The sequence below is a fragment of the Callorhinchus milii genome, unplaced genomic scaffold, assembly GCF_018977255.1.
Source record: "Callorhinchus milii isolate IMCB2004 unplaced genomic scaffold, IMCB_Cmil_1.0 Scaffold957, whole genome shotgun sequence".
In the NCBI taxonomy this organism is placed as follows: domain Eukaryota; kingdom Metazoa; phylum Chordata; class Chondrichthyes; order Chimaeriformes; family Callorhinchidae; genus Callorhinchus; species Callorhinchus milii.
The window spans coordinates 1-27,245 of NW_024705698.1; the positions used below are offsets into that span (position 1 = coordinate 1).

The 27,245-nt window shown below is 40.3% G+C and overlaps 1 protein-coding gene across 1 annotated transcript; it reads left to right on the forward strand.

Annotated features, from left to right (window-relative positions):
* Window positions 1–6,458: 6,458 nt before the first annotated feature.
* On the forward strand, window positions 6,459–26,952 carry LOC121852561 (EF-hand domain-containing family member C2-like; the record flags this gene model as incomplete). The annotated part of the gene is made up of 10 exons (XM_042346528.1): window positions 6,459–6,596; window positions 8,026–8,133; window positions 8,778–8,916; window positions 16,597–16,759; window positions 17,862–18,007; window positions 18,738–18,934; window positions 20,056–20,189; window positions 20,450–20,647; window positions 25,645–25,737; window positions 26,847–26,952. Coding segments are annotated over exons 1-10 (1,422 nt in total), but the record flags the coding sequence as incomplete, so codon positions are not given.
* Between the last annotated feature and the right edge of the window lie 293 nt (window positions 26,953–27,245).

Consider the following 27,245-nt stretch of genomic DNA (forward strand, 5'->3'; position numbering starts at 1 on the left):
GATTATGGAGGAAAGCTGCACATAAATACTCCCTGAACCCCAAGGCAATTAAGTAAAATCTCCAGAATATTTGCCATGTCACCATATCCACCATTGCACAGTAGAATGAGAGTCATTTATTTATTAAAAGTAGATTTTTATTATAAAAATAAAACCCTGTATTATTTCATCATATAATATGTTAGTATCATATAGTAAAGCTATTTTCAGATTTCCCCAATGGGCTGTTGGATAGAGCTGCATCTTACAGACTGGGAACTCTGGATCAACTCTCAGTTGATGCTGAGTTTGCTGGTCTCAGCCAGAGTTGTATCTGAGGCTGAATTGGCCCGGGCGTTCCCCAGAGTAGGGAGCTCAAAATCAGACAGGTTTACTGGGACATATGTGCATGGGTCCCCCAGGAAGGTGGAAGGCGAACTAGATGGGACTAGGTCTTTTTTCATCTAGCATTTCTTCTCTTTTTATGTTCTTATGTACTGGTCCTGGTTTCTCTAATAATAATAATCATTGCATTTGGTGCAGCGCCTGATCACATTGGCAGCCATGGAGTGAGTAATCAATTTCATATGGGTGATTGTTGGCCAGGACACTGCGAGAAACTCCCTTCTCTTTTCAAATAGTGCCATGAGATCTTTAACATCCACCTGAACAGGCAGACGGGACCTCAGTTTAACATCTCATCCAAAGGACGACACCTCTGACAATACAACACACCCCTATAATAATAATATAATCCTTGCATTTGATATAACACCTTATCATGTCTTCGAGACATCTCAAAGCGCTTCATAGAATATATTCAAAAATGAAATGGCTGTATATTTTGTGGGTAAAACGTGGTAGACAATTGCGCACAGCAGTGTCCCAGAAACAGTCGTGGATTGAGTCACCAAATTATTATTTTTTAAAAAAATGTTTTTGAAGGGATTATTACCCCCAAGAAAGTGATCTGCTAATCGACTAACAACTGGGTTCCTACTTACTGCTAGTTAAACAGAGGCGTTCGGAATAAGGAAACTTGCCTAAGGTTTTGCCCTGCCCGGGAATCAAACCCAGGTCCCCTTGCTTGTGAGGTGTGCTCTAACCACTACACTACAGGACTCTCCTACTATGCATTGGTAATGCACATGTGTGGCAGCTGGGTAGGGAGAGGTTAGGCTTATCTGTATTCCTTTCTGCAGTCAATTGGCCTGCAAACATTCGCAGACAACTTTCACACAGGAAAAACGGTCGCTTCAGCCGGGCACTGGAGTGTGACCATTTTTTTGTGGGACTGGTGGTATAAGGAGGCTGTGGACAAGGGGCAGAAGGAGATGTGAATGGGGAGAAAAACAGAACAGTAATTACACAAAATTTTTAAAAATTGCACTTAATAGCTGAGTACGCAAACACTAGAACTGAAAGCCGCAGTGCAGAGGTCACCCCTTTTTGCATCTCATTGGGCCAACATCATTCATCAATCATCGAAACAGTTCAGTGTTCAACTCAATACAGCAATGACTTGCCTTTTGATATTCATATATTCTCTGTTATGATATCTTTCCAATAAATGGATAGGTCGTTATATTGTGGTCAGTGCAACAGATCGATATCTGATCACAGTACAAATGACTTTTTCAGATTCCAGACAAAATTACAGCCCATCATATTGGCCATCAAACTACTCCTAGCCTTGATAAGAACTAAATAAGAAATGCAATAAAAACTATTATTCACAATAAAATACAATTTCCACCAACAATTAAAGCTGTATCAGTAAGTCTAAGCAATGAAACAAAATGCTATCACATCAACCTTGAAAGATATTACTGCATATTAAATCAACATTGCCTTCTCCATAAAAATTACAAACCCTACACTATCCGCTATCTTTATTACTCGTATAACAACAACTTGCATTTATGTAGCGCTCCTCACGCAGGGTAGGGTCCCACAGTGTTTGACAGTGCACAATGCTGAGCCGGTGGGAGGTGACCATAGGCACAATCAAAGAGGAAGGTCTTCAGGCACGATCTGAAGATGGGGAAGAAAGGGGCAAGGTGGAGAGACAGAGGAAGAGAGTTCCAGAGATTCAGGGAGTAGTGGCTGAATGCGTGGCCACCGATGGTGGAACGGAGGCCATGAGGGATATGCAGGAGGCAGCGGATAGTGGGTTGGGGGGTAAGCAGGTTTGAGAGGTAGGGAGGTGCCAGGGCATGAAGGTATTTGAAAACAAGTGTGAGGATCTTGAAATCGATCCGTTGGAGATAAAGAGCCATTGGAGCCTGGCTAGAACTGGTGTGATGTGGGTATGAAGTTTAGTGCAGGTGAGTTTTGGATCAGCTGGATCTTGTGCATGGTGTAGCTGAGGAGACTGGAGAAGAGGACATTTGAAAAGTCAAGTTGGTAGGTGACATACGCATGGACGAGTGTTTCGGCTGGTCTGGGGTAAGGTATTTCTTTCTTTGACAAAATTAGGTGAAATGGAAAATTCCAAACACAGGAGAGCTTACCTATAAAGATTGCACAGCAGTTTAAAGTGAACTGGATGGTGAGCTTTGGTATAGAAAATTATTTTAAAATTATTTAAAGCAAGAAATAAAAAAAGATTAAAATAATAAAAAGATGTGAAGCATAAAAAAACTGGATGCCTTCCACATACTTAATTAAACAAGATGCAGCAGTAGAGAGCTACAATACTGATTGCTAGTACGGCACTGAGGGAAAACAATAATCCTAACATTTGATATAGCACCTTTCTGTCAAAATGTCTCAAAACACTTCACAGTATTTTTTCTGTAAAGTGTATTTGTAGACAAATGTGAGAGCTAATTCACAGTTAGTAATAGCCACAAACAGCCACAAAACCAATTTTATCTAGGGAATTGTTGGCCACAGCATCGGAAAAGCTTTCTTCTCAAACAGTGACATAGAGACTTTAAAGTCCACGCTGAACATGTAGATAAGATCTCGATTTAAGTTTGATCTGAAGAGTGGCTCTTTCGATAATGTATCACTTCAGATAATGCACCTTCTCCTCCCACCACTGCATTGCAGTCTCATTACAAGGATTGATCAGCTATCACAACAAAAACAAATGCATGGCAGTTATAACTCCTAAAATTGCATCATCAATCATCCAATGTGGGTGGGGGTGGGGGGGGGGAAGGACTGGAACATGGGTTAGTCACTGTATTTTGACAAGCAGGACATGAGTTTGAAACTCTAACGAGTGAGATGAAAATCTCTTTCTTTTGGGTCACAGAATCTACTGTAAAGTGGTTTGCACTGTATATTTTTGTTGGTGAAACGCGACAGCCAGTTGAACACAGCAATGTACCACAGGGAACCATAGTGTGAATGACCAATTTTATTTTGCCGATTGTTGGCCAGGATACCAGGAGAAACTCACTGCTCTTTTTGAATAGTGCCATGGGATCTTTAACATCCATCTGAACAGGCAGATGGGAGTTAACAGGTTTAACATCTCACCTCTGATAAAGCAACAACCCCCAGCACTGCACTGGAGTGTCAGCTTAGACCATGTGATTCCATAGCTTGAACCCACAACCTTCTGACTCAGAGGTGAGAGTGCGACCATTGCTCCAGGCTGACACACAACTCAATCTACGTAGGATTCTTAGCCCAAAAGAAAGAGGATTTTCATCTCACTCGTTAGAGTTTCAAACTCATGTCCTGCTTGTCAAAATACAGTGACTAACCCATGTTCCAGTCCTTCCCCCCCCACCCCCACCCACATTGGATGATTGATGATGCAATTTTAGGAGTTATAACTGCATGCATTTGTTTTTGTTGTGATAGCTGATCAATCCTTGTAATGAGACTGCAATGCAGTGGTGGGAGGAGAAGGTGCATTATCTGAAGTGATACATTATCGAAAGAGCCACTCTTCAGATCAAACTTAAATCGAGATCTTATCTACATGTTCAGCGTGGACTTTAAAGTCTCTATGTCACTGTTTGAGAAGAAAGCTTTTCCGATGCTGTGGCCAACAATTCCCTAGATAAAATTGGTTTTGTGGCTGTTTGTGGCTATTACTAACTGTGAATTAGCTCTCACATTTGTCTACAAATACACTTTACAGAAAAAATACTGTGAAGTGTTTTGAGACATTTTGACAGAAAGGTGCTATATCAAATGTTAGGATTATTGTTTTCCCTCAGTGCCGTACTAGCAATCAGTATTGTAGCTCTCTACTGCTGCATCTTGTTTAATTAAGTATGTGGAAGGCATCCAGTTTTTTTATGCTTCACATCTTTTTATTATTTTAATCTTTTTTTTATTTCTTGCTTTAAATAATTTTAAAATAATTTTCTATACCAAAGCTCACCATCCAGTTCACTTTAAACTGCTGTGCAATCTTTATAGGTAAGCTCTCCTGTGTTTGGAATTTTCCATTTCACCTAATTTTGTCAAAGAAAGAAATACCTTACCCCAGACCAGCCGAAACACTCGTCCATGCGTATGTCACCTACCAACTTGACTTTTCAAATGTCCTCTTCTCCAGTCTCCTCAGCTACACCATGCACAAGATCCAGCTGATCCAAAACTCACCTGCACTAAACTTCATACCCACATCACACCAGTTCTAGCCAGGCTCCAATGGCTCTTTATCTCCAACGGATCGATTTCAAGATCCTCACACTTGTTTTCAAATACCTTCATGCCCTGGCACCTCCCTACTCTCAAACCTGCTTACCCCCCAACCCACTATCCGCTGCCTCCTGCATATCCCTCATGGCTTCGTTCCACCATCGGTGGCCACGCATTCAGCCACTACTCCCTGAATCTCTGGAACTCTCTTCCTCTGTCTCTCCACCTTGCCCCTTTCTTCCCCATCTTCAGATCGTGCCTGAAGACCTTCTCTTTGATTGTGCCTATGGTCACCTCCACCGGCTCAGCATTGTGCACTGTCAAACACTGTGGGACCCTACCTGCGTGAGGAGCGCTACATAAATGCAAGTTGTTGTTATACGAGTAATAAAGATAGCGGATAGTGTAGGGTTTGTAATTTTTATGGAGAAGGCAATGTTGATTTAATATGCAGTAATATCTTTCAAGGTTGATGTGATAGCATTTTGTTTCATTGCTTAGACTTACTGATACAGCTTTAATTGTTGGTGGGAAATTGTATTTTATTGTGAATAATAGTTTTTATTGCATTTCTTATTTAGTTCTTATCAAGGCTAGGAGTAGTTTGATGGCCAATATGATGGGCTGTAATTTTGTCTGGAATCTGAAAAAGTCATTTGTACTGTGATCAGATATCGATCTGTTGCACTGACCACAATATAACGACCTATCCATTTATTGGAAAGATATCATAACAGAGAATATATGAATATCAAAGGCAAGTCATTGCTGTATTGAGTTGAACACTGAACTGTTTCGATGATTGATGAATGATGTTGGCCCAATGAGATGCAAAAAGGGGTGACCTCTGCACTGCGGCTTTCAGTTCTAGTGTTTGCGTACTCAGCTATTAAGTGCAATTTTTAAAAATTTTGTGTAATTACTGTTCTGTTTTTCTCCCCATTCACATCTCCTTCTGCCCTTGTCCACAGCCTCCTTATACCACCAGTCCCACAAAAAAATGGTCACACTCCAGTGCCCGGCTGAAGCGACCGTTTTTCCTGTGTGAAAGTTGTCTGCGAATGTTTGCAGGCCAATTGACTGCAGAAAGGAATACAGATAAGCCTAACCTCTCCCTACCCAGCTGCCACACATGTGCATTACCAATGCATAGTAGGAGAGTCCTGTAGTGTAGTGGTTAGAGCACACCTCACAAGCAAGGGACCTGGGTTTTGATTCCCGGGCAGGGCAAAACCTTAGGCAAGTTTCCTTATTCCGAACGCCTCTGTTTAACTAGCAGTAAGTAGGAACCCAGTTGTTAGTCGATTAGCAGATCACTTTCTTGGGGGTAATAATCCCTTCAAAACATTTTTTTAAAAAATAATAATTTGGTGACTCAATCCACGACTGTTTCTGGGACACTGCTGTGCGCAATTGTCTACCACGTTTTACCCACAAATATACAGCCATTTCATTTTTGAATATATTCTATGAAGCGCTTTGAGATGTCTCGAAGACATGATAAGGTGTTATATCAAATGCAAGGATTATATTATTATTATAGGGGTGTGTTGTATTGTCAGAGGTGTCGTCCTTTGGATGAGATGTTAAACTGAGGTCCCGTCTGCCTGTTCAGGTGGATGTTAAAGATCTCATGGCACTATTTGAAAAGAGAAGGGAGTTTCTCGCAGTGTCCTGGCCAACAATCACCCATATGAAATTGATTACTCACTCCATGGCTGCCAATGTGATCAGGCGCTGCACCAAATGCAATGATTATTATTATTAGAGAAACCAGGACCAGTACATAAGACATAAAAAGAGAAATGCTAGATGAAAAAAGACCTAGTCCCATCTAGTTCGCCTTCCACCTTCCTGGGGGACCCATGCACATATGTCCAGTAAACCTGTCTGATTTTGAGCTCCCTACTCTGGGGAACGCCTGGGCCAATTCAGCCTCAGATACAACTCTGGCTGAGACCAGCCAAACTCAGCATCAACTGAGAGTTGATCCAGAGTTCCCAGTCTGTAAGATGCAGCTCTATCCAACAGCCCATTGGGGAAATCTGAAAATAGCTTTACCTATATGATACTAACATATTATATGATGAAATAATACAGGGTTTTATTTTTATAATAAAAATCTACTTTTAATAAATAAATGACTCTCATTCTACTGTGCAATGGTGGATATGGTGACATGGCAAATATTCTGGAGATTTTACTTAATTGCCTTTGGGTTCAGGGAGTATTTATGTGCAGCTTTCCTCCATAATCTCCTTTATTGATATAATAATGAGTGGAAGAATGAATTTCTGTAGAAATAAATCAATAATGCAGATGGTTTCAATACTGCACTCCCACTTTGGTTCTTGTATCTTAATGTTGATTATGTCTCATCTATTTCTGATCGATTTTTTTTTCTCCCTATTTTATAGAGCCATTGAAGTTAGCTAATTTCCTTTCTTTAATAATTTTGGTGATTTTGTTCTAATTCTATTGAATGGCCTCTGCTATAGAATTAATGAGATCAGCCACTTGTGGATATTACCATACTCAGAAGGCAGAGGAATGTCTTATAGCATATTTTAAAAGTATTCTTAAGAAATTAGAATACCATAATCTTGACCGTATAGTTTTCCAGCTAGACATTTTAACTTTTTGTGCGAACATAAATTGTTTGGTGCCCATAAGAGTTGTTCAGCCTCTCTGCCCCCACACTCTGGAACTCCATCCAACAGTCCTTTTGCCTCACTTTCTTCCTTGCCTCCTTCAAGGCCGTCTCAAGACCCTCCTCTTTGATCGTGCCTTCGGTCGCCCTCCCATCTCTCTGCCTTCCCTCGTCCTACCCCACCCCTCCCCCATGCTCGGGTCCTAAGCCCTGACTGTCCAGGCCTTGGTACGTCCTCCTGATGTGAAGGGTGCTCCATAAATATAATTTTTGTTGTTGTTTTTCATTACCCCATGTGAAGGGTACTGTTTGCCATTTGTTATTTAATAATAATAATATAATAATAATCCTTGCATTTGATATAGCGCTTTTCACGTCGGGAAGACGTCCCAAAGCGCTTCACAGAACACACTGTAAAGTGAATTGACTGTATATTTGTGGGCAAACACGGCAGCCAATTGTGCACAGCAATGTCCCACAAACAGTCTAGATTGAAAATGACCAATTTATTATTGGTTTGGGTTTTGGAGGGATTATTATTAGGCGTTTGGAGTAAGGAAACTTGCCCAAGGTTTCGCCCTGCCTGGAATTGAATTCAGGTCTCTCGCTTGTAAAGTGAGTGCTCTAACCACTGAGCTACAGGACTCCATGAGTTAAGTTGTTGTATTTTCCTTTGCACCTTTAGGTTAGTGCATATATAAATGTATTACATTGTAGAATCACCTATAGATTTGCACAGCAAGAAATACACTAAACTTTCTTGCTGTTTTTGTTTGTGAAAGCATGTTCCGGAACGATTACCTCACCCTGGTGAGATTACAGACCACACAATTTTGAATGTGTTTGGACAAATGGGACATGCAGGCCGCTATATCTTGGATGGTCTCAAGGTAGGTAATCAGAATCAATATTTAAAAACTTCTACAGTAAAACTTACATAAATTTATCTTTATAAATCGTATAATCACCTAAGTCATACATTTACCCAAGTCCCATTCAGTTTCTTATCAAAACCACTTAGATTTCTTTGCCAACTCATATTAATCACCCCTTAACTCGTAACGCTGTTCGTTATACTCCATTATTCCCCACTTACCAAATGAATAGGGAGAAATTGCGTCTTGACCCGTGGACGCATGCGCACTTACTGGCCGGCTACATTGAATCTTGGGAAATGTAGTCTTGATTTGTCAGTGCATTTGCAGAAGAACTTCATTTTCTGCGATTCATTGAGATTTCAATGATTGCCGGTAAGTGAGCATGCAGCAACAGGTCAAGATGCATTGAATTGTGGGACATATAGTTGCGACGAAGTAACGCATGTGCATTTACCTTGTGCATTGAATTACGCATGCACAACGTAGATTATTGATTACATTGGATTTCTGTGATTTATACAGTTTGACTAGAACTCAGACTTTGCGCAAGTTATATTAAATGTTATGGTCCCAAATGATACAACTAATGTGAGTTTTACTGTAATTTATGTGTAAAAATGGCTTCCAACCTTACACAGTCATTTGACTTTCACTAGACTGGAGCTGTGTACCAGGAAATGTATAAGGACTCTGACCTAATGATTGGAGCCGTGATAAATGTCTGGGGACGGAAAGTAGTGATCTGTGATTGTGATGAATTCACAAAAGAATACTACCGGAACAAATATGGTATTGGTGAGTACATGCCTGGGAATGCCAATCCTCTGAAGCAAAATGGCTCGGACATCTCTCCCCCATCTCTACCTCCCAGCTGCTGGATATGAACTGGCACTGAGACAGCCTTGGAGTGGTCTTCATTTCCCTCTCTCCCCCAGGAATAGTGCTCTACCAAAGTGATTGCTTCACATGGGAATGGTAATTAGAAATAAAGATGACATCTCTCCTCAGAATGAGTTTCAAAACCGGGAATGTCTCACTTAGGAATGTTGCTAGTAACAAAGGGAACATCTTACCTAGGAATGGTGCTCAGAGAGGGTAAATGTAAGGGATGGAAATAAAATGTGTATTTCGAAATAGGGGGAAAATAAATAGAAACCTCAAGGAATGTAATTAATAAAGTTAAGATGCTTCTGAGTTCATAGAGATGATGTGATTCCTACTTATTGTAGAAATAAGGGGAAGAAATTCCACCAGTGTCTAGATTTACTCTGTATAGCATTTCAAAGCACTCAGAATTTGCACATTCATAAATACAGTACAGCCTTAATTTTGATGCCAGTTTTCGGTAAGTTCTGCAGGCTCCCATGTACCTATTTTACACCAAGGACAAGGCAGTTTCCTTGAAAAAAATGACACAAACGATTAACAGCAACATCACTTTTTCAAACTATAAAACAGATATATTTTAAAAAGGTTATGCAATAAATTGGGATCTTGCCAAATGCAGAAGGTTGTTGAGCTTCACAGAAATAGGATGTGTGTGTTTGTGTGTGTGTATTTAATGGCTGCACTGATGACATATTCCATACATTTTATAATATAGGGTGAACCTGAAGATCATTTCCAATTGGTTGGAAGTGATACCATAATTTACAATATTAATAATATAAGGCCTTTCATAGAAGTATTATAGTAAAGAAATGTGGATAAATGTAAAGTACTTCATATAGGAACAAAAAATCCTGGAAGGGACTATTAGTTGAACAAAAGGAAAATAATATGTATGGAAAATGAAAAGGACCTGGGGGGTTTCCTGATTGACAATAAATTGAAACTCTCCCAACGATGTTCTTTGACAGAGAGTAGAGCAAACCACTTGTTGGGATATATCAAAAGATCAATAGCAAGCCAAAGTAGTGGGGTAATCCTGCCACTGTATAAATCATTGGTGAGACCATACTACTGTGTACAGCTCTGGTCGACACACTACAAAAAGGTTAGTGGAGAAATTGAGAAGATACAGAGGAGGGCAACCAAAATGATTGAGAAAATGGAAGGACTGACTATGAGGAGCGACTAAGTAAATTGAGCATGTACACGTTGGAAAATAGAAGATTGAGAGGCAACATGATTGCTGTCTTTAAGATTCTAAAGGGGCAAGACAATATAGATCATGACAGTCTGTTTCAACTTGTCCAGAATAGTAAAACCAGAGAACACGGCCTGCGATTGAAGGGGGTTAAATTCAGAACAAATCTACTAAACACTATTTTAGTGAGCGAATAGTGAACCTGTAGAACAGGCTCCCTAGGGAAACGGTTGAAGCAGGAAGTGTTGATTCTTTCAAACACAGATTAGATAGTTTTCTTTCAGGAAATAACATTATGGTATATAGTACATTGGTAATTTGGGACATACGCGCATGCGACCGCCGGAAGGCGAACTAGATGGACCTGGGCCTTTTTTCATCTAGCGTTTTTTATGTTCTTATGTAAAGATCGAAGGTTGTTTGACCTTCATGCTCGTGACAATAGGGACAAAACTTCTGGTCAGTGCCAAAGCACAGCTTCAGATTAACTGCATTGTACATATATTGAGGAGCAGCAAAACCCAGTTATCCGAAATTGGATTGAATGGTGAAGCAGTAAATTTTAACCCTTCTTCGTTATATTGAAGAGCTGTAAAATTCATTACAAGATTGGCATTACAGAAATTGGTTTTCGTGCCATAATGGGAGGAATTTGACAAGCCAAATGTTGTATTATTGATCCAATCCTTTCCTAAATTACTGTATTTCACTGTACTCTAATGATAGTGTACGCGGTAGACTGATAATAATAGTAATTCTTGCATTTAACACAGCACCTTATCACGTCATTGAAGAGTCTCAAGGCACTTCACAAGATATACTGTAGACTGTAGTAACTGTATATTTGTATACAAACATAACAGCCAATATGTGCACAGCAATATCCCACAAACAGCAATAAAATGAATGACCAATTTATCTGGGGGATTGTTGACCAGGACCCAGAGACAACAGACAACTTCCTTTCTAATTAAAACATGGGGAGGTAGAGTAATGTTTTAATCAGCTCAAAGTCTCTTTTTCTGAATTTGGATCCTACCCAGCCATTAGTAGAATAGTCAGGGCTAAGCACATTTTAAGTATCTTACTGAAAAAGCCTGCCGTACTTTTCTTTTTATATTTCTGTATTTTAGGATGTCCCAGCACCTTGGGATGTCCTCCCGACGTGAAAGGCACTATACAAATCTAAATTGTTGTTGTTGTTATTGGTTCTGTTGAACATGCCATTCCTTATAATTTATTATCTTTACCAATAATATTTGATATAGTGCCTTATCACGTCATAGAGACGTCTCAAAGCTCTTCACAGAATTTACTTATAAAGTGACTGTGTATTTTGTGTGTGAAACACATCAGTCAATTGCACACAGCAATATTTCACAAACCGCCATGGAGTGAGTGCCCAATTTTTTTTAGTTGGGGATTGTTGGCAAGGACACCGGGAGAAACTCCCTTCTCTTTTCAAATATTTGCGTGCGATCTTTTAACGTCCATCTGAAAAGGCAGATGGGACCCCAGTTTCGCCTCTCATCCGAAGGATGCACCTCTGTCAATTTAACATGCCCACAGCACTCCATTGGAGGATCAGCTTAGAAGGTGTGATTCCAAGGCCCGATGTGGGGCTTGAGCCCACACTGACTCGGAGGCAAGAGTGCGTGAGTGTCAGCCTAGCACTGCGCCAGGCTGACACACAAGCCATTACCCCCAGAAAGCAAGTAACAACCGGGTTCCTACTTACTGCTAGATAAACAGGCATTTGGAGTAAGAAAAGTTGCCTAAAGTTTCTCCCACCCGGGAATTGAACCTGGGTCCACTCGCTTGGGAGGTGAGCATACTAATCACTATGCTACGGAACTTCACAGATAATTAATTAGATAGTATAATAGATAGTTAATTAGATAGGATAAGCATCAGTTATACTTTAGAATTTCCATAATCATGACCAAATCCTCTAATTATGTCTGTTTTCTTTACGTTTTCTTTGTTAGTACCCTCTATACACGCATTCATAACGTCCAAGCTCGACTATGTAAACTCCATGCTTGTCGGCCTCCTCAACTTCTCTCTCCACAGGCTTCAGATCATCCAGAACTCTGCAGCCCATGTCCTCTCCCGCACCATGTTCAGTGACCCCTATCACCCCAATCCCCGGCTTCACTGGCTTCCAGTCACACAGAGGATATAGTTCAAGATCCTGGTCTTCACCTTCAAAGCCCTCCATGGCCTTGCTCCCCCCTACCTCTGTGACCTTCTAACCCCCTACCAACCTGCCTGCTCCCTCAGCTCAGCGGGCTCCGTCCTGCTTCATGCTTCATGTTTCCTGTCTTGCCCGCCCCACCATTGGTGTACGGGCCTTCAGCCACTCTGCCCCCATCCTCTGTAACCCCATCCCGCAGTCCCTCCACCTCGCCCCTTCCCTTGCCTCCTTCAAAACCCTTCTCATGTCCCTCCTCTTCTACCTTGTCTTCGATCACCCTCCTTCCTCCGCTGCTCTGCACCCTCCCCTATCCCGACCCCCACCTCGGGTCTGAAACACTCATTGTCCAGCGCCTTGGGACGTCCTCCTGACGTGAAAGGCTCTATATAAATGTAATTTTGTGGTAGTTGTGAGACAGATGTTGCATAATTCTCTTTGAAGGGTAATATATTCATAACATTTCCCCATAATCATTAATGTCCAAAGGGTGTACTTACAGATGTCATAAATAGGAAATGTGTTCATATAAATTGTCCTACAATGGAAAATGTTGCAAAGGATACACTTACTGTAGTCTTAAACATTTACATGAATTGTCCCATAATATTAAATATAATAAAGCAGACACTTTATTGGTGTCTTAAATGAGACGACTTATACAAACTGTTCCGGAATTAAATATTATAAAGACTAGCGTCTCCCTCAGGCATCCCTTCCTTCGGTGATTTGTGAGTTAAGAAGGCAGCCTACGAACCAACATTTCTTTTGAAGAAGTCACTGTGTTGTGACATCAGTAATAGATCCTCCCCTTTGCCACCCTACCCCCAGCTCATATTCACATCATAATACAGAGCAACTACTCCAAAGATCTGTTGCAATGTATTTCAAATTAACAGTTCTAAAGCTTAAAACACAGAAATGGGGAGAGGGGGATGCGTAGAGGTGAGAGGAATGCCAATAAATGTAGAGCGATTTCTCTAAAATGTTTCTCATTGTATGATAAAGGTAGAATTGGATTCCCCTTGATTTTTACGAGTTGCCTGGATGTTTGGAGGCAAAACTTTCACTGTGTTCTCTTAAAGAATATTTTAGCTGTTGCAAATAGATTTATATGAATCTTACATTTTATAAAGCTTACTATTGATCTGGATTGATATCGACAAAATACGAGAGAAATCTGGATGAAGAAAGCTCACTTTCAGAATAAGCATCCTAACATATTCCCATTACAACATGAAGCTGTTTCTTAAATGTGTCCAATATAATGGCCCCAATCACCCTCTCTGATTCCAGTTCCAGCTATTAATTACCACCTGTATAAAGAAATACTTGCTGGTGGTTATCCTAAAATTATTCTTTACTACCTTGAACCTATGTCCTCTTGTCTCGCTCTTGTGATTTACTTCCTCAAATCTGTTTAGCATCAAATGAGCCTCCAAATGTTTGAGTACAAGGAGGTGATGAGCAGAGGTGGGGGATGGAGGGGGTAGGTATTGGACCAGTAGGTGAAGAATAAGAGGGAATTTCTCTAAATATCCTTGCCAACAGTCTCCCAAATGAAATTGGTCATTTACTTTCTAGCTGTTTGAAAATCATTGCTGTGAAAATAAATTTGCTGCTGAGTTCGCCTACATATAACACAGTCACTTTAAGGTAAATCAGGTGAAGTGCTTTGAGATCTTTTGGCTCTGATAAGGCTCTTTATAAAACAAAAGTATTATTATCTTCAGAAATATACGCAAAAAATATATGAATAAAAAGTAAAATGAAGTATCACAAATAGTTGATTTAATTAAGTTGGGAAGCAGATTGAGCCATCGGTATCTCAGTTGAATAATGAAGTGGATATATTTAAAGGAATTGAAATTTACACCAAAGAAAAATGATTGTGGTGTGCATTCAAGGCTGTACGTTTTCAAGTAAGACAGTCTGCCCTTCCTTGCTCTTCCTGGAGAAGCAAATTTACTTTAAATATATCAACTGAGGTATTGGTCTCAGTCTGCTTGCCAAATGAATGCGTCCACTTGATGGCGCTGTTGATCTTAGGAGGGTATCAAATGTAAGGAAGAAGAAAGCGTGAAAATAATTTAACTCTTTGAATACCGTTTATCCTTTTAAGCTTCCAGAATGCATCCATTCTAGTCATATAACAGGTAGAAAAAAAATTTCCATCACACTTTCACAATATTGGCTATTGTTTTTTAGTAGAAGTGAATAGGTGTACAGAATTAAGGAATGCTTGCTTTTGAAATTTTATTTATTATCTGTGGCAAGAATCACACTTTGAATACACGTTTTCATGATCTGTACCCCTTGGTCTATAAATTAAAGAACTTCCTACAGGTGTAGAAAGGTGTAAAATCATTCATGTAACATCATTTTAAATAAGTGTTTCTGAGCAAGCGCATGGTGAGATTAAATGAGCTGAAAAACCTTCATTCAAACCTCTCTGATGCTGTGATCTGAAGTTTAATAATCCCTTCAAAATAATAAATAATTTGGTCACTCAATCCACGACTGTTTGTGGCCACTGCTGTGCACAATTGACTGCCGGATCTCACCCACAAAGCACACAGTCAATTTGCTTTACAGTATTTTCTGTGAAGTGCTTTGAGACATTTCGAACACACGATAAAGCGCTATATCAAATGCAAGGATTATTATTACAACTAGTGGAATCTGGATCAAGCTGAAATTTTATGGTGAATCTTTTGCCCAAATTGTGGTTTTCCCTCCCCCCTTTCTCTGTCTTATGCACTTTTCCCTGAATGACTTGACAGGTAGGGAATCCCTGGAATGTGCAGGGACTTATCCTGTACTGGAAATTGTGCAATTTTCCTTCCACCCCTGAAGAAAGTCTTTTCACTTCCTCTTGACACCTCTTGCCAATGCCCAGCTGATAAGACTTCACCATGCAGAGAAGCCTAGATTTCCATCTCCAAGCACTCCATAAAGAGACTGCTCCATTTTAGAATATTTCTTAAATCATTTCATGCTTTGAATAAATATGTGCACTATATGTTTTAATACTATATAAATATTGGACACATGAAACATTAAATATCTCAAGCACTATCTTATCAGTTCAATCACAACGGAAAGAACAGTTTGAGACTGATTAACATTAACCTCGTGGAAGGGTAGGGGGAGAGTATTAATTAAGTAACTATTTACCATTCTGCTGAAATAAAGCATGTTAGGCTATAGAAATATTTTATACAAAATGTCAGTTTGGTACTAATCCCTAAACTAAACCTTGGCTAATATGTCACTGGGAGTTCCCATTGCAAGACCAAGTGCATTGTGAGATCAGCTCCATATAGTTAGTTCAAACCTGGCATTCATGGGTAAAATCACTTAACTTCAGGCTTTTAGCATGCTAGAAAATGAAATAATAGATTATTTATTGTATAAAATGCACAATATTAAAATGTCCTGGACTGATTATTTGCTTGAACAATAGAAGGCTTGATTTCTGGTGGGTCAACTCAATAAGTGAGTACCACATATCACATTGACAAGCTATCTTCCTTGGAGGGGAGTGGGTTATGCTCGGTCTCACTGAGGATGAACTGGCTTCTAGTAGAAATGACTGGTAAAGTCTGATGGGCGTGAGGTAGTCCAAGTCATTGTTGATGATTGACTTGTGTGTCAGACTCATCAATGAGATTTGTGAGCAAAACATAATATGCAAGATAGTCCTAACTCGACAAGTGCGATGAAACTCATTTGTGTTTTGTATTGGTAAGCTGAAAGATTTCTATCACCATTGATATAAAACAAGCTGTCAGCACAGGATTAGGCAGCAAAATAATTGAGGTTTGATGCAAGGACCAAGTCAGTAAACATAGTTTGTATTCTTTGTCTGACTCAAAAGCATGTCGTACCTGCACTGTCTGAACATTCATTATCTGCAAGACAAATTGAAATATATTTTGAATATAAATGCAAATATTCGGTGTACTCCTGTATATAGAACGATAGCGCTATCTATCACCTCCTGACGCTAATTTAAAAACCTGATAAACTTGATTTGTGAAAGAGAAATGTGACTGTAAATTCCATATTTTATTAGCGATACTGTAGATCAAAACATTGCAACAAATATGTAGCCTTGTAATCAATGTTTTCTTTCTACAAAATGCAATATAATACCAAGTATTTTTAATTTGAGTTATTTAAATTTCAGCGGAATTCACCCCAATCAAAATCAAGTCAAAAGAAGGACCTAAAATTGAGAAGGAAATTGCTCCATACACTGGTTTTGGATCAGAGGAAGACTCCCTCAATTCAACCCTTAAAATGGTTCCTCATGTACAACGAAACATGTTAAAATTCATGGAGAATGACAGGTAGGAAAGAAATCTTATGAAAGATACAGATATTCACTTGGGGTCTCAGTTCCTGCTTGGAATCCTTTGTCGCACATCTGAAAGCTTTTATAATATATGGAATAATGAGTTTTATTTCTGCTGGTGCATCTGTTGTTTTTCTGCAGTACCACACAATGATTGTGGGACTTCACAAAATGATTGTGTTCTTTTGGATGCCGAATGGCAAATTCTTCGTCCATCATTTAAATCGTTAGCTTGTATCACCATGACTCAGTGCAAGTATTTAAATGTATGTTCTTATTGAATTGGACATTATGCTAAAAGAAATTATATTTGCCACTTTGATTCAGCAGTTGATAGAAGAAGCAATAAAGTTGTGTGTGTGCTGTATTGCGAGTGCTCGGAATTTCGAGCGCTCTGAATTAAGCGCTCTGGGACTCTACCCTGGGTGAGGGGCACAAATTAAATGCAAGTTGTTGTTATGAAATTAACCACAATTTAGGATTTATAAATTGATCAATTACATAATTAAAATCACTTGTAATTCTCTCTATAAACTTCTTTGCACATTAATTACACATGACTCTTAATACACATGCAATTACACATGTATTGCACATGGCTTACATGTGGTGTATGATTGCATGTTATTCCATCATGTAACTTCCTTTGTCCCCCAACATAGCAGGTTGGTTCTCTTTCTCCTGCTCTAGCAAACATAATGAATAATAGACTCAGAACACATACACAAACTAGTAAGCTTAAACAAAATTGGGTCATAGTACTTTAAATTTATGCCAAGCCATGCTTTTAAACTTGCATTAGTTTCACATTGCTCAGAGTCATACTGTAGCCTGCTTATGGAACATGTATTTGCAGGTTGTGAATTTCAGGAGAAATTAAGATAAGCACAATTTCTTACCTTAGAAAAGCTGAGTGGTTAGAAACAAGTGTTTGAATTGTATTCAACACTAAAAAACTGGGTACAACAACAAAATTACATTTACGCCTTTCACGTCGGGAGGACGTCCCAAAGCGCTGAGGTATCCTGTGGGTTATGTACAAAGACGTATATATAAGTGTGGATGTCTTACTGAACATTGGTTTCAAATTCTTTTAGACAAGGTCTGGATGGTAATGTGCTCCGGTTTTCTGCCCGAATGGTATTGGACAGCAACCCAATCAACAGTGAACGGAAATTTGTCATTTCATATTTCTTGAATGATGACACTATGAGTATTTTTGAACCTCCTATATCAAACTCAGGTAAAATAATATTGTACTTGTGTGTTTAAACTTATAGAAAGAATGCTGGATGCTATTTGTATGTGCATGTGCGAATGATTAAAGCCAGAATATACAGAATTGTATGTATTTCTAAGCTTTTCCTCTATGTTTCATATATTTCTCCTTTCATCTCTTTCCCACGCCCAAGCTCGGACTCCCATTCAATTGTGTGAAGTGCTTTAAGATGTGAAATGCGCTCAATAATTGTTAATTGTTGTTTGAATTTACTATTCTTCAACAATCTCACCAAGGTGGACAGTAATAGTGCTGGTAATTTGAGCACTTTACTACACTATAGTGTTTCAAACGTAGGACTATACATACAGTATTTTTATCAATGCAGCCGTTAGATGTGGTTGTGTTGAGTTAGGAGATGGTTTCCATTCAGATTTATGTTATTTGGAAACAAGAAATCCTTCCAACTTAGCTGTTTATCTGACTTGTAAAATTCGACTAGTGCAAAGCAATCAAAATGTTTTTTAATAGGAAAATGGATGAAATTTGGGTGCACGTATGGTTTAGGAAAGTACAAGACTTATTTCAGCGCCTTGGGACATCCACCTGACATGAAAGGCGCTATACAAATGTTATTTTTTATATTTTGTATTATGAAACACATTATGCGAGTTTATCTGTATCAATTTTCATCAGAAGTGTGTTGTATTCTTTAAAACCTTCACATTCTGAAGTAATTTCCTATTCCTTCCAGGTGTTGTTGGTGGAAAGTTTTTGGAAAGAGGAAAAATAAAAAAACCTAACCAGGAGCTCTTTAAGAGTGAGCCATCGCAATACTTTACTGTGCATGACCTGTTCATCGGAGCTAAGCTGTGCCTCAATGGTCACAGCTTTTTGTTGGTAGATGCTGATGAATATACTTTATGTTACATGGAAAAACATGCAGATGAAGTACGTTATGAAACACTTTTGGCCACTTATCCTTCCTTAATACTATTGTTCAATTTACCTTGAAATAAGTTTTAAAAAGGTTTGTTCATAAGATGTAACTATTTGGATAGATAATTCAAAATAAAAGTGAGGTATGCAAACATTTTGGGTCTAATTTGTGGAGGACTTTGAGTTCATAATCTAGGCTGATACTCCGAAGACCCTAAACTGAGGACTGTCTTGCTGTTCAAATGAATGTTAACGATCCCATTGGCACGATTTGAAAGGAGTTTCTCCTGGTGTCCTGACCAACATCAGTCACAACAAGGCTGTTTGTGAGTCGCTGCTATGTGCAGTATTTGCCTACAAATACATAGTCACTACATTTTGCAGTAAAACCTGTGACGTGCTTTGACATTATAGGTGCTATATCAAATTCTAGGATTATTACAACAATCAATGTACACAACCTGTGGGTTGGGTTAACTGCAAATGTTTATTTGTTTCTTTAATCATGTAATTAATAACTAATGAAAAGGATAGTGGGTATTTATGATTCCATTGGTTGCTAATTATCTAATGAAGGGTATTTGTATTTGTGTGCCCATTGTGGTTAAACCCACCTGCAAATGTTTGTATGGATTGTTAACCAACCCACAAATTAGACACAAAATGTTTTGCTTTTTGAAGAAGTTTTATTAGCATTTAATATCAATGAGATCAGTAATTTTATTATGAACTAGACTATGAAAGCAAAAACTCGTTAAATTTCAATCATTTACAGATAGATGGAAGTTAACCAAATAATGGTTAAATTGGCCAGACTTTATATGAATAAAATATATGCTTTGAAAAAGTTGGTAAAACCTTTGAAGAAGTAGTTTGAAGTTTTAATTAAGATTGCTCTTCATTTATCAAACTCTATCCAGTTATGAAACAATTAGGATGTTATTTACTTTTAATTTCAATTTTGGATTGATTTATTTCAAACCAGTAACTTTGATATTCACTATCTTTTAGTTTTATACTTAATTTCTAAGACATAGACATAATTTAATTAACAATGAACATGTTCTGTTTTGTTCTTTATTGATTTTTTTTACATGACAGCAGCTTTATTTTTGCTTTTTCCATTGCATTAGTTCCTCAAAGGTAATATCTGTTCAATCCTGAGCAAACTCAAAACAATAAACAATGATAAATCTCTCGAAATTAAGAGGATGTTTGCAGCTCAAGATTTCGGAAGCTGTGGCATAATTAGATACGATCAGTTCAGGTGAGCTCTGCAGATTAATCTAAATATTTTTCTTACGTTTTTCACCTTTTTTGTATTCTAATTGTCCTATTTATTTTATTCTTAATTATAGCACTCCTCCACATTTTACCCTGCGTAACTCAGCACAGACCAGGGATTATTATTGGGGCCTTCTTGGACTATATTGGCTGAGTGGTGCACCGCAAGATCTAATTACCTTTTGAGCCATTGAACTTTTTAATGTAATATTAGTGTATCATTTGTACTTTGCTTCTAAACAGGGATATCTTGCTTGAGATTGCACAGGAACACTTCACTCCTCATGAGATTATGACAATATGCCGCTACTATAGCATCCGTGAACAGCCAGGTTCAGACTTGTGTGTTGTACTAGCTCTGGTCCAAGAACAGCTGAGAAAGCACCCCTTTGAAGACTTCACTAAACTGACTCAAGCATTCACATTTGAGGATCAGCAAAGGTAAAGTGTACAATAATTTGGTCACTCAATCCACAATTGTTTATAGGACACTGATGTGCGCAATTGGCTGCAGCGTTTCGCCCACAAATCACACAGTCAATTCACTTTACGGTATATTCTGTGAAGTGCTTTGAGACGTCTCAACAACAACAACAAGATTACATTTGTATAGCGCCTTTCACGTTGGGAGGACGATCCAAGGCGCTGGACAGTGTACAGCATTTCAGACCCTAGCTGGGGTCAGGGAGGGAGAAGGGAGGGGAGGAGAAGGGAGGTGACCGGTCATGGTCGAAGAAGAGGGTCTTGAGGCGGGACTTGAAGGAAGATAAGGAGGGGATGAGGCGGAGTGATTGTGGGATGGAATTCCAGAGGTTGGGGGCAGAGTGGCTGAAGGCTCTCCCGCCAATGGTGGGGCGGGTGGGTTCGGGGATGTGGAGCAGGCCGGAGCCAGCTGAGCGGAGGGAGAGGGTGGATTGGTAGGGTGTTAGGAGGTCGCAGAGATAGGGTGAGGCAAGGCCATGGAGGTCTTTGTAGGTGAGGACCAGGATCTTGAACTGGATCCTCTGAAGGATAGGGAGCCCATGGAGTTGGGCGAGAGTGGGGGAGATGGGGTCACGGAGTTTGGTGCGGGAGAGGACACGGGCTGCAGAGTTCTGGATTATCTGCAGCCTGTGGAGGGAGGAGTTGGGAAGGCTGACAAGCAGGGCATTTGCATAGTCGAGCCTGGAGGTGATGAAGGTATGAACAAGAGTTTCAGTGACCTGAGGGGTGAGGTAGTGGCGGAGTCGGGCGATGTTACGGAGGTGAGGGAAGGCAGAGCGGGTCATGGCTTGAATGTGGGGGAGAAAAGACAGTTGAGAGTCGAACAAGATACCTAGGTTCCTGACTGGCTTGGTGAGTTGAAGTGTGCAACCATGGAGGTTTATGCTGCCAGAGCCTGAGGTGCAGAGGCGCTGGCGCGAGCCAATCAGGAGGCCCTCAGTCTTGTTCATACTCAACTGTAGGAAATTTGCCCTCATCCAGGACTTAATGTCCGAAAGGCAGTCTATATCGGTGACTCAAGGTCACAGATTCAAAATAGTATGTAAAAGAAGCAAAGGGGAGGTGAGAAGAACTTTTTTCACGCAGCGAGTTGTTCGAATCTGGAACGCATTGCCTGAAAGGGTGGTCGAGGTCGATTCGATAACTACTTTTAAAAACGTGGTGGACGGGTATTTGAGGAGGATGGGTTTGCAGGGTTATGGGGAAAGGACTGGGGAGTGGGATTGACATTAATTGCTTTATTCAAAGAGCCGGCACAAACTTGATGGGCCGAATCTCTTCTTTTTGTGCTATACGATTCTATGATTCAGTGGTCCTGGAGTTGAGGGTGGAGGCAGAAAGATAGAGTTGGGTGTCATTCGCATACGTCTGGAAGTTGACCCCATGTCTGCGGATGATGTCACCAAAAGGGAGCATGTAGATATTAAAGAGGAGAGGGCCAAGGACAGAGCCCTGGGGACGCCAGACATGACAGTGCGGTCATTGGAGGAGAAACTGTTAGAGGCAACAAAGTGGTGACAGTGAGAGAGATAGGATCGATCCAGGCAAGGGCAGGTCCGTGAAAGTTAAGTAAAGAGGAGAGGTGGTGTATGAGGATGGAGTGTCTTCAACAGTGTCAAAGGCGGCAGAGAGGTCGAGGAGGACAAGGAGGCAGAGGGAGCCCTGATCACAGATGTTCAGAATGTCATTAGTGACTTTGACCAGGGCTGTTTCCGTGCTGTGGGCAGTGCGAAGCTGGATTGGAGGGGTTCAAAGAGGGAATGGTGAGAAAGAAAGGAGCGGAGCTGGGACGCTAGCACTCATTCCAGGACCTTGGAGAGGAATGGGAGGTTAGAGATGGGGCGGTAGCTGGAGAGAAGGGCTAGGTCCAGGGAAGGTTTTTTCAGGATGGGAGTGATGGTGGCTATTTTTAACGGGGTGGGCAATGAGAGGTTGATGACGTTGGACAAGAGAAGGGCCAGAAGGTGGAGCTGGGGGATGAGGAGAGAGGTGGGGTTGCGACCAAGGGAGCAGGTGGTGGGTTTGAGTTTGTGAATGATGGTGGTAAGGGAGGAGGGAGAGATAGGGTTGAAGGAGTATAGGGGGGGATGGGTGGGGGTTGGGTGATGAGGGAGAGGTGATGTGGGGTTGGTGATGGACAGGGCAAAAGTGGCTGAACGTATCCCCGCGATTTTGGATTCAAAGAAGTCCAGCAGCTCCTCACAGTTAGAGTTTGAGGAGAAGATGGGCGAGGCGTGCGAAGGTGGACGGAGGAGATGGTCTGTGGTGGAAAAGAGAAGCCTGGGGTTGTCCTTTGCCTCCAATATAACCTTGGAGTAGAAGGAGGATTTGATGGAGGTCTTGGTGTGGTGAAGCCAAATCTGCCGATGGACCGTTAGTTTGGATTTGGTCCATGCACGTTTGGCACTTGTGCCTTGAGGGAACCGAGATAGCTGGTGTACCAGGGGTAGTTTATGGGAGTATGAGGCAGTTCGGGAGGTGGGGGGACGAAGGGAGTCCAGAATGGAGGAGAGGAAGTTGTGGAGAAAAGAGAGCGAAGAGGGGAGATTGGTCAGGGAGGGCCAGAGGTGTAGGAGTTCAGATGGCTCCAGGGCAGTGGAGAAGAAATTTTTTTCCACGGACGGTATGAGATGGTAGAGGATTGAGAAAAGGGAAGGGGTACGAGGTGTTGAGGGAGATGAAGCAGTGGTCCGAAATGGCTTTGTCGATGATGGTGATGTCCGAGACGGTGAAGCCCCGGGTGATCACCAGATCAAGGGGGTGGCCACAGTCGTGGATGGGGGAGTGGATGAGGAGGGAGAGGTTAAGGGAAGAGAGGAGGGAGGAGAAGTCGGCAGAGGTAGAGCAGAAGGGGGTGAAGTGAAGGTTGAAGTTGCCTAAGATTAGGAGGCATTCAGAGCAGAGGGGTGACCCAGGTTTCAGTGAGGGTGGGGATGTCAATGTTTTCCTCGATGGTGAAATCATGGATTGTGAGGGACTTATTTGTTAGTGAGTGGACGTTCTGCAGACTGATGCAGAGGGGACAGTTAGTGGTGAGAGTGTGGGGGAGATGAGGGGGGGAGGGGATGGGCAGATGGGTTGGGTGGCGATGTGGATAAGGAAGGAGTTGTTGGCTCCCTTGGGTGAGGGCCGGTGGGCTTTGCGGCGAGAGTGGGGTAAGGGGCAGTCAGAGTGGGTGCTGTTGGACAGCCGATGGCGTCTACCATGGTGGGCACAAAGGAGACTGTGAAGGGAGGCTGTGGGGGAGTCGAGGAGGGATAGGAGTTGGGGTAGGCAGAGGGAGAGGAGGGTTGAGACGTGATAAGGCTCAATATCAAATGCAAGGATTATTTTTGTGAAGCCCTTCATTCATTTTGTGAAGCCCTTTCAGGCTTTTTATCTACCAGGAAGCTATATAAATGTATGATTATGAATGTATGTATAAATGTTTCTGTAGTGAATACATTGTGAGATTGTACATCTTAAAATGGATTGTTTAAAGAGATCTATCTCTTGCACAATAATTTTCCTTGAAACAATCCAGTGTAATATGAAAAATCTCCTGTGAAACATAAATTTATTTTTGAAAAATTATCTGTCCAGTACTTCAATGGCATCAAGAGGTTATCTGAGAATTCAACAGTGACTTATTGCAGCAAATGAAATGTGATCCATGAACATTTTGGTAGGTTTGTGTGGTGAATGTAGTTCTTCCAGGGGAAGAGAACAGAACACTGCTAAAATCATTATAAGGAAAAATTATTCGGTGATTTATTTTTCCTTCAAATTTAATTGACCTAAAGGTCAAAAGCCAAAGCTGTCCATTCTGTTATTTTGGTGCCTCTTTTGTGGCAGGGTTCTGTGAATATCACTAACATATCGTGCATGAGTGTGTGTTTGTGTGCAAGAGATTGTGTTCACACTTGTTTTACTCCACCGAAAGTAATGAACAACGGAAATTTGGGAGCTAAGATTGAAAGTTGAAACACCATCTTTGCAGTTAGCTTTCAAGTCCCACACATATCTCTGGAACACCCCAGTCATTGTGTGAGGATTCCAGAGAAGTAATCGTTTTGTAAAGGTGTTTTAACAGATGACAAGCAGGACATTTTAGAATCACTGGCACTTTGAAGGTATGCATCCAAGGCAAATGTACTAAGGAGATGAAAACCATCTGGTGGTGATATCTCAGTAACAATCTGCAGCACAGATTGAGGTGCAAAGACAGGTACTCTCTTACTCTGATGTCTTAGTCCCTAAAATCAGATTGATAATAAACAAAGAAGTACAAAGCTTGTTTAATTCTAGTAGCTAAAACGGTTAATATGTATGAAACAGAATTTATCCATTGGATTGGTTGATTAAAGCCCTGTCTGCTCTTCACTGCAGAATTGAATGCGCTGTATTGTTTGCTGATCTTTTTTAAAAATTTGGTTTAGGTTTGGGGGTCAGTCTCTCAACAGCAATCCTATAGCACAAATTAAGGTTGAACCTGTTCTTATTTGTTAAGCAGTGCCACTGTACTCAATAGCTGAATGGGGCCCAATGAAAGCTTTGTTTCCCTAAATAGGCATTGACATACACATTGATCTCATCCAAGGAAATGTAGTCACTTTTTTGGCAATCCCAGGATTCACAAATTGGAAGTCAAAATAAAAACAAATCCAGTTTGCAAATATTATGTTGTCTTACTCAACTGTGACCAATAATCAATGTGAATCTGTTGGAAAAATTCAGGGATGGGCAGGCTGCGCCTTGAGTAAATTCAGTGTATCTGATGGACACTACTGTCCCATTCTTTTACCCCCAATCCACCTCCTCTGCAGAAGACATTCTATACATTTTCCTTAAGGTACAGTTGAACCACACGCCATGAAAAAATCAACTCCTCTTCTAGACTACAACTTCAATTGTGAAGATTTTCTATATTTAATGTAATAATTTTTCTCTTTTATTTAAAAAATAATCCCCTTCAGAACTGGATTATTGTCGACAAAGGAAAGCAGAAATATCTTGAAGTCATTCCATCTGCCTCTATCCAAAGATCTTATCGAAGAACTTCTGTCAAAGTAAGTTCATAATAGGATAGAGTAGAATCTTATTTTTTTGTAGACAATAAGCTAGAGAAAAAAAATGTCTGTGATAGAAGCATGATAACAGATGTTCAGTATTTAAGCAATATTGGGGCTAAATTATTTTTGTCATAAAGGATTTTTGCACAAATCTATTTCTTCCCTTCTCTCCAATTTTTAATCTCTTCTCCCGACGAAGCATAGAATCTTGCTGAGGTATATTTTCATGAGTCCCAACAAACCTCTAGTACCTAATGATGAGTAAATGTGGACTGATCTTTGGAAGGCTAAGAGGATGTGAAAATATCACAGCCAAGTCTAATTCTGTCATTATCAGATACCCTTACATGTGCATTTTCCAGCACTGGCCACTGGTTAATGATTAGGAATGATCTACCACCCCAAACCCCCTCCACCCCCATATCTCTGGACATTAGACACATTGTCTTTCCTGATTGAATGAAGTAAAAACTGTTCCCTCTGTCAATGCTATTCTGGAGATTGCCTTAATCTACCTAGTGAAAAGAGTATGCCAAGAGGCTCCCCCTTCCGATGATGTTACGGAGATTATAATTGTGAGGAACTGCAGATGTAAACTATTATTCAACCACTCGAAAAACAAACTCTATTTCTCTTTTGTAAAACTGATACAAAAAAAGCATATTAACTTGAAACATACAATTTTTCACCTTCAGATGAGGTTTGCAGAGGCATTTAAAGTTACAAAGTGAAAGCCTTGCTATATAGGCATATTGAATGCTAACATGAGCTCTTGGAGGGGACTTTTTTCAATTTAAAACTTTGTTCTTATTGATCATGTTATTGTAATTCAAATTAAATTATTGTATAAAACACTTGGAGATGTTTTGAAGTGATGAAGCACTTCTGTCAAAGCAAGTTCAAAGCAAGTATATTTGTGTTTAATATTATTGTTTAGTTGTGGTGTAAGTGTTTGTTTGGGATCCATACAGGTTCTAATGATGGAATGTAACAGGCAAAAAATAGATGAATGCTCTGTGTTTCAGGGTTGAAAGTAGAATCTAATTATTTACACTACCACTGCACTTTTACTCGTGTCTATTGAATTTGTTTCTAAATGTTTTAAGGTTTAAAGATGCTGAAGGACGGGTGCAATATACAAATCTAATCTCAAGCATGAACTGGAGGGAATACCCTCTCCCAGCTTCAGAAGTTGCACAGTACCCCAGCAAGGTAAACACATGTGAAATGCTTCAATGCCTAAACTCTGATACAAACTGTATTGTTTTACAGTATACAATGCTATTTAGATTTTTGTCTTTATAGTATTAATTGAGGCTGACAGATGTCACTCTGTATGATCAGTTGTAATTGATCTGTACAGGAATCATATCTCATCAAAGCAAGACCTACTCCTTTGGATCCCAGTTCCTACTATCATTTATTTGTGGAATCCTGTAGCTCAGTGGTAAGAGCACTCACTTCACAAGCGAGAGAGCTGGTTCAATTCCGCAGGCGAAATGTTG